Source organism: Cariama cristata, unplaced genomic scaffold (genome assembly GCF_000690535.1).
Source record: "Cariama cristata isolate BGI_N322 unplaced genomic scaffold, ASM69053v1 scaffold12219, whole genome shotgun sequence".
Classification (NCBI taxonomy): Eukaryota; Metazoa; Chordata; class Aves; order Cariamiformes; family Cariamidae; genus Cariama; species Cariama cristata.
Genome location: NW_009635296.1, coordinates 1 through 8547, shown reverse-complemented (window position 1 = coordinate 8547; position 8547 = coordinate 1). Strand labels below are relative to the sequence as shown.

At 37.0% G+C, this 8547-nt stretch overlaps 1 protein-coding gene across 1 annotated transcript in view; it reads right to left on the bottom strand.

Moving 5' to 3' along the window:
* The window catches only part of OTUD4 (OTU deubiquitinase 4), a gene marked incomplete at its 5' end in the record, with an annotated part of 23664 nt that extends 16230 nt beyond the window's left edge, over positions 1–7434 (bottom strand). Inside the window, 5 exons of the mRNA XM_009707483.1 lie at positions 1458–1602; positions 2403–2484; positions 2961–3033; positions 5431–5477; positions 7384–7434. Of these exons, the coding sequence (XP_009705785.1) occupies positions 1458–1602; positions 2403–2484; positions 2961–3033; positions 5431–5477; positions 7384–7434 (398 nt within the window). The remainder of the gene's footprint in view (positions 1–1457; positions 1603–2402; positions 2485–2960; positions 3034–5430; positions 5478–7383) is intronic.
* Between the last annotated feature and the right edge of the window lie 1113 nt (positions 7435–8547).

The following is an 8547-nucleotide window of genomic DNA, read 5'->3' as shown; positions in this document are numbered from 1 at the left end:
TCCCTACAGCAGTTCTAAGCAACTATCAGCACTAACATCTCCCAAGAACAAAAATAAACTATTACATTTAATAACAACGTAACTGAAAAGTTCACATTTATAAACTGAAAAAGATCGTCTGAAAAACTAGGTAATGAAACAAGCTGAAGTCAACTTTAAAGACAAGCAAAAAATTTAAGACTTCATAAACACAGCAAAGTGTTTGTAATTTGTGTTAACTAGGTCAAGAGTTACACACACTAGCTCTTGCGTGATAAGACATACGGTTTAAATCAGTAACATTCAGTTTGCCAGTCTCGAGTGAGTATATGACCTCCGTAGCACCCTTGTAAATGGAGGTTGTCAGTATATTTTCTTATTAATCCCAAAGATACAGGGTAATGCTACCGTATACAAAGCCAAGGAAAGCTCCAAGAACAGAAAGGAATAAAGAAGGTTTCCACTCTCTGACATTTAACTACAATAATTGTTCCCCGAGCAGAAACACTTTGTATTTTAATTGGAAATGTTCCCTAGTATTTTTTTTTGCAAACAAGAAGGGAAGCTAATCCCTTTCCCAGAAATCGGTTTTCTTTCTGTGGTGACTTCCATCATCTTCCATTCTGTTGTTTCCAGCTTAAGGAAAAAAAATCAGCTCCCAACATCTCAAAGAATTTCGTCTGCCACATGCCACACAGACTACAGCAGAGCCCCTAGAAAAGAACTTTAATGACGTTCAGCATCAAGAGGGGACACGATGCACTAATATTACATAATCACCATGGCTTCAATGGAATTTCACACAAGCCAGGGTTTTAAGAACAGTGTTAAACAGAAATAAAACTGCCAATATGTAAATGCAAAAACAGCACTGTGAAAGGCTTCCTGTGCAAAAGGAAGGTCAAAATCTCAAAGCTAGCTAAAGCACCCAGATCCAGCAAAGGGAATACAACCCACAAATACAATCAGTTCACAAAGATCAAGGAACAAAATGAAGCAAGCTGCATCTGTACTTCTCCATTAGCTACATCTCCAGCAGACATTTCAACCCCCAGATGTGGAAGAAACACAAGTTGGATTAGATTCCTGTAACTCTACTCAGTTGCAAGAGCAAGCCAAGTAATTCTCATGGCGTTTACCGTGCCAGACTGGCACACTGACAGCTCTCCCAGGGGATTCTGTTGTTTTAAACAGGAAGAGGGATGTGTTGCAATGGCAATAGTCCATTATGTAAAGAGAACCAAAGCTAGACTGCAGGAAAAAACAGAGGAACCAGAACCCTGTCCTTAAGTACAGGGAAGATTACACATTTCATTCCTTCATAGTTCTAACCTTACCTTTTTGAGTTTCTTTTCTTAGTAATTTGTAAAGCTTTTCAACCCTAACTGTTAGATATCACCACCCACCAGAAATTCAGAAAACTCATGTAACACGTATTGCTCACAGGCATCTTACGTTAACTTTTAAGTTCTTTTTACCTGTAGTTGTCATCTTCTGAATCTGAAGCTGATACTCCGCTGCTACCGTTACTTTCCTCTGTCACACCAACAGCACTAAGTTCTGCTATGATTTTCTTTACATCTGTATCAAACACTTTCTCATAAAGCAATTCATACAGCAGAGCTGGGGAAGAGGAAGAAAAAGTGGAAGGGCAAAATCAATTACAAGGTAAATGAGGTTTTTATACCACCGTTACAGATGCATTTCAAATTACTTCAATCAAAGCAAGCAAGCATTTTGATGTGTTAACTGAAAGAGTAAAGGCATTACAAGCAAAACCAGCTGCAGCTACTATGGCTTAATGGGTATGCATTAAACTACTAGATATCAGGTCTCTTGATAGGCAAATTTGGCCTTAGCCTTGTAACTCTGCACATAGGCAGATATTTCATGAAGAATTAGAAACCTTGTAGGGATTGTCACAGTGACCCATCAAACCTGATAAGGACCTTTGGACATTTCTGCAATCTAGTAAAGAAAACAATAATCCATGAAGACAGTTCTTTTTTGCACGTGCAACCCCTCTAATTTCTGTGACAAGATACACATGCAAGGATAATTTTCATGCAAAAAACTACTTTGCTATCATAGTCTGAAATACACCATTAAAACCAGAATGCTGACCAAAGACAACACAATAGAACACAAATTAGTACACCAACACTTTCTGTGCACATTAGACCACCCAGACTCAAAGAGGCAGATAAGTCTTCCCTTGGTATTTAATCCGCTGAGTCAGGACACAGTAAGAATTCATGCTCTCGCAAAATCATACAGTCATTGACAATTCAAACAGAAAACTAAGCTACTAAAGAATGACCATAATAAACTTTCATACAGAGCCTTTTCCTGAAACTTGACAGTGATCGTTTTAAGATTTTTGGTAAAAATACATGCTTTTAACTAACCAACATAATACTTACACTGGCACAGAGCAGCCTTTTCTGAATACTCTATGGGATAAACAATATCATAGTGGTTTCCATTTGAGAAGCACAGCAACACCTATTAAAAAACCCACACATATTTTAGGTTTTGCATCTCACTTGATTTTTCATATGAGCACTACCTTTTAAATTCAGTTTAATGTACCAATGTGTTTCGTTCTCCCTCAGGATCTCAAAGTATCAATAGAACGATCAAGAAGTTTAATGGATATCCTTTAAACCAAAAAGAATTTGACTGAAAGTCAAAAAGAATTTATGACAGGGGTAGCTATGCAAGTTAGTGCTTGTAAATTGATTTTTAGAGAATTTTACATTACTAATAAGATATATCACACCCCAAATATGCACCATCTATTTAAAAAGAAGTGCTACATATATTAACAGATGTCTTAAATATGTAGAAAAGAAATTGTTGAAATTGTTACAATTAAATCCTCAGAACATTTCATTGTGTTGAATAATAGAACTCGCATGAAACTACTTTTAAAGTAGTCTTAATTCAGCCTTTCACAATAGTCATGAAATTTTTTTTACCTTATCGGAAAAGCCATTTTCAGTTACATGTGAAGGAGAAGCATTTGGTTCCCGGTATATTATGAAATCTTTCCTGAGAAAAAAGTAGCAGTTAAGAAGTCATTTAAAAATTAGTATCAATAAAAATTCAAATATTCAAGTCAAGTTCAAGGAACATACATACCCACAGAAAATACCTAGTGGAAAGGAATACTGAAGAAGATGAATACAACTTTCACTGGTCAAAAAAAGGCTTACGTTCATGAAAGAATATACTAGAGTAAGATGTGCCAGCACAACAAGCACAGAGCCAATGACAAGTAAAACAAATTTCCAGATACCGCTTTCTGGAGTTGTGTCTAGAAAGATGACTCCCTAGTCCTGGAAAAATTCATTACACTTTGCCATTTGGAAATCCACCAGAACGAAGAGAAGGTTGGTTTTATGAACAGAGACAGGAAACGGTGGGAAGTTTCCAGAAAGTGAGCAATGGCTTAGGCTAAATATGTACTAGCAGACTGATTACATGCGTGCAAGAACCCTTCTGGGCATGGAGGCCAGCTAACAGAACAGCCCATGTTCGTGCTCAGAAACTCTTCCTGCCTCCCAGACCAAGTTCTCAAGCTCAGAAGGGTCCACACAACGCTTCTGCTCCCAAATCGTGGCCCAGCTGCCACAGCGTGCTAAGGAGCATGCCAAAAGCCCCACTGACCATCAGCAGCATCACATGCCTGAGGATCACATACTGTCTCCAGCACCTCTGAAAATCATGCCCTCCACGTCTCAGTTTTTTTAATATAGAGCGAGAAGAATCTTTTCCTGCATTTCAAAATGGATAATACACTGCAAAAAAAGGCATTTAGAGGGCTCAGCCTCCCTTTCTCTTTGGATAAAGACTTCACGAAGCATGGAGTCTAACACCACATTGTGTTTCTTAGACTCAAACTGCTGGATTTAAAGTGGCAAAGAAACCCCTCCATTGTCTCTTCATCCAAAAGAATGGAAACGAACTTTTTGGGAAGTTTGGACCGAACCAGCAGACAGTGTGCCACTGCAGTGTTGGCATCTACTCACCGTCAAGGGTATCTGTCTAGTATAGTTTTTCAAAAGAGGTTTAGGAAATTTTTGTCACTGCAAACTAAGTTTGGGTACTTCATTACATTTAAGATTAAAAATACCATAATGAAGAGCTGGGCTACTACAGTTGAGCAAGTTTAAAGTTTACATTCCACACTTATAATTCTTTTTTTAGTTTATTAGATTAAAAGGCATAAAAAGTTGAACTAGATATAAAGTGACAAACACATGAAAATCCACAGGTGATACCGACATGACAAGCTATTTGGTTTTTTATTTTCTAAAAACTGAAAGACTATCAATCTTTGCTACTTGTTTTTCTGCTATAATCTCTGTCACAATCTTAAATGTAATTATTTTCTCCCTCTTTTATCCATAATCCTCCCTTTGAATGCTCGCTCAGCAACCTATCGCTTCCTTCAACTTCTTCCTTGCTCACACAAGCACAAGTTTTCAGTCTTGCAAAACGATTATGTATATTCAAAGGTGTAGTTTTTGGATTCAAAAGAAAAAGAACCACCAAAGTGTCTACAACAACTCAGAAAAAGCAATTCTGAGAGGAAAAGAATTTCATAGCTCAGACCCACCTGCTTCAGGGAGGCAAGGAAAATTTACTAAATAACGAAGTTACACTTCAAACAGATCTGAGGAGTGAAAATTAAAAGACAACTATTCATACTGCATTTCTATCCTATGCTTGAGAAGTCTGAAAGTCTCTCACTTCTCCAGTTGGCACAGAACAGGAAATTCATATTTTTGCTTTCCTGCAGTCTGCCACCATGCAGGAAGGGAAGGAACTCTTTCCTCCTACCTCCATCACCATTCCTACTTTCCCAGAGCCTTTAAATTGCCCTTTTAATAGAAGCCAGTCTTCCCAAAACAAGTATGGCTGTAACAATCCCTGAGTGTTCAACTCTGCAGTTCTCACAACTTCAAACCAGGGGAGGTGTGAGAATGGCTTTCTAGCACACAGCCTACAATACTCATACCACTAAGCTACATTACTAGCTCTGTACAAATGCGGTGAAGAGATGGGTACTGCCCTCAACTTAGCAATAGGGTTAATATTAAAGCCTTGGTGAGAAATAGGAAGAAAAGCAATTCTAACAGAAAAATTAAGATAGGAAAATTAACAAAATACAAACTTTATGACTACCCACAACTAGTTGGGCAGGTGAGATGCATGACATTATCACAAACCTGTATTCGAACTCCAGATTAAATGTCATTTTCAAAGCTCACTTTCCTATTTTTATTTAATACCTTGACAACTACAATTTTCAAAGCATATTTGTATGTTTTATGAAGTTCTCCAGAAAATTACAATTCCATCTTTGCTATTCCAACTGATTCACTAACAAAACAACTGAACTGATCTCAATAATAATAAAAACATATTTAAAGGTTTTCTTACTTGTACATAAGAGAAAGGGCACTTATTTCTACTTGTCCAACCCATTCCTGTATTAAAAAAATAAAATTAAGTTCAAACACACAATTATTATACTTCCTCATGTGCAAAACAAGAGAAGCAAGAAATCATTGTCAAAAATAAACATATTAACACTCAGACTGGAGTTCAGCCAAGGCACTTTCATTGTATTTGAAGTTTTTTTTAAATAACTATTCCAGAAAGGTGGTTAAGAGGTACAAGGTAGAAGGATTTTGTCCCAAACTAAAAATGGAACTGTATGAAAACTGAGAGAACTAAAAACAATCACATAAATTCAGATCTACCATTAAAGGGTAAGATTTTGAAAGGTGATATAGTTAGGGTTTGGGTTTTTTTCTTTTGCTAAACTTAAACAACCAGCGGTCTAGTTTTTCAAAAGTGATTTTTGAAAAATGTGTCAAATCTACCAAGTACTTTTAAAAATCTTACTCTCTACCTTCAAAACTGTCTGCTTTTGTGGGCCTTCGGCTATAGATGAAAAAGATGAAAAAGAACCTCGAGGGTTAACTCTCATGCCTAAAACACAGATAAATTCCGTTCAAACATGTTGACATGGTCTTGTGAAGTGCTCCAACAGAGACCACTTCCAAACAGCCAAAATAAATCTGGGATAGTTGCATTTCTCATGCAAGCAGCTGTGCACCAGTACCAAGACAGACCAAAAGTCTGCCCTTTAAAGCTGTCAAACACTGAAGTGTCATTAATACCATAATCCAGACCCAAATCATAAGAAGAGTAAAAGTTGTTGCTTCCATTGCTAGCCTAACCGCTGTGTAGTGCTCTAGTATGATGTGACTAGATCTTCCTCATTTTTGGTTTGGGGTTTTTTAATTTTTTTTTTTAATTCTAATAAATTAGAAACAACTCAAATTAAGTTTGGGGTAGGAATTTGTTGCAGTCTGATTTTAAAATAATTTTTTTAATTCTCATGACACTTAAAATATAGAATAATTTAATATTAATTTCTCTGATCCTGTAAAAAAGCCACTGTATTATTTTATCAAAAAGATTTTTTTAAACATTAGCAAACATGTATGAAAGACATTTTCTATACACATAGTGCAGTGCTGTAAACCATTTACATTGGTATAGTTTAGCGCAGCATAAGTTCTACTGGAAAACAGCATGATTTACCATTTAGTATAGCATACAACCTTGGGATTTGACTGACAAAGCTTTGCAATTAAAAATCGTGGAATAAACAAAGCAGGACAGAAGCAGAACAGACTAACACCCACTTTTTTCCCCCCTTCCAACATTCATTCTAGAAACTGATTTAAAGAACCATCTGGTTAGCCATTCTAACTAGGGATGGTGTAGGCATGGCAGCTGGGGAAAAAAATAAAATCATGTTTTAATTTCTAGGAGGCAAAAGTTTAATAAAATTTATGCACAAATGCTTAAAAAAAATAAACAGATTTCGCAATGTTGCACTAGATAGTCCTCTCCCCCCACCCTCAGCTAACACAAACTGTTAACTCCCTAATAAAAATACTAAAATTAAATTGGGGGGTGGGGATAACAATAACTTTGCTTCTAATCAGTGTCTTCGTAAGAGTCTGCCGCTACTGTTCATAACATCCCTCACATTAGTAGCTATCTTTTCATCACCTAAACTTTCAGACCTTTATTCAAGGCCCTCTTCAAGAAACAGCTAACCATGCTATGTTTGTAGGCATCTGAGGAGGCTAGAAACGTTTGGGTACAATTTTGAGGAATAACAGGTTTAAATCAAGACACAAAAAAAATTGCCCAAATCATTTTACAATTGAGTACACACATAAAAGTATATATTTACATAATCCAAAGATCTCTGAAGCTCAGTCAAAAACATTTGTGAGAAAAAAAGAAATCCAATTAGCCATCAACTTCAACAAAAGTGCTGTTTTCTATTATAAATCAAAGTTAACATACCTGTGGATTTTCCAAACATTTTAAATACTCTTCAAATGGCCCCTCTATGAACTGTATTTAAAAAAAAAAGTAATAATTAGTTATTTTTATTAGCATAGCACACGGAATCCCCAGTCTATGACCCACTGTACCAAGGGGAATGTACCATTAGAAATTTAAGACTATCCTGCCCTTAAAGAGCTTACAATCTAAGTATGAAGTGATGTAGAGACAAGGGAATAAATGTCAAACATATAGGTGGGCATTCCAGAAAATAACTACATAAGTATCTTATGGAGTCATCACACAATCCAAAACAAAACAAACAAAAAACCCCAAGCCAAAATCTAGCAGCCAAACAGGAAATCTGAAGGAAACCAAAGATGCTGTCAAGTCGATGTTTATGGGCGTTTCGTCCCAGGTGTGCACGGCAGCACTGAATAAGCCCGCTCATGCTCTCTGCAAGTATCTTGTTAAAAGAAACAGGCAGCAACAGACAATCAGAATGGGAATCACATTTCCATAGTACCCAAGTACTAATGAGACACAGTATAGGCAAATCATAAAGCACTTCTTCCTCTTTTCTGTATCACTTCAAACAAATTGTTTTTACGTCGAGTGAAAGGACGCAAGCAATCAGGCTACACTGCAAGCGCCACGCTAGGAAAGTAATCCCTCAGCTGCACTCCTTAACACACACAAAGAGGCCAAATTCACATTTGTCAAGGACAGAGAAAGATGTTGCAGTAACTCAGACATACTAACTACAAAGTGTTTCAACCATGCTGGCCAACAGAGAGGCTGTATTTAAAAAAATGCTATTTAGACACAATCTGCTTGAGTTAGTTAAAAGAAAGATCCACAGAGGTCCAAACAAAGAAGCAATTGCCATTATGAATTTAAGCTACAAGCAGGATGGCCTCTTTACCCGTAGCGATTAACAAACAAGGTAATAATGAAAACTGAGTGGAGTATAGAATCAGTCATTTAGGTCGGAAGAGACCTTTAAGATTGAGTCCAACTGTTAACTTAGCACTGCCAAGCCCAGCAGTAAACCACGTCCCTACACACCACATCTACACGTCTTTGAAATACCTTCAAGGATGGGAACTCCACCGCTTCCCCAGATAGCCTCTTCCAGTGCATGACAACCCTGTCGGTGAAGACATTCTTCCTAATACCCAA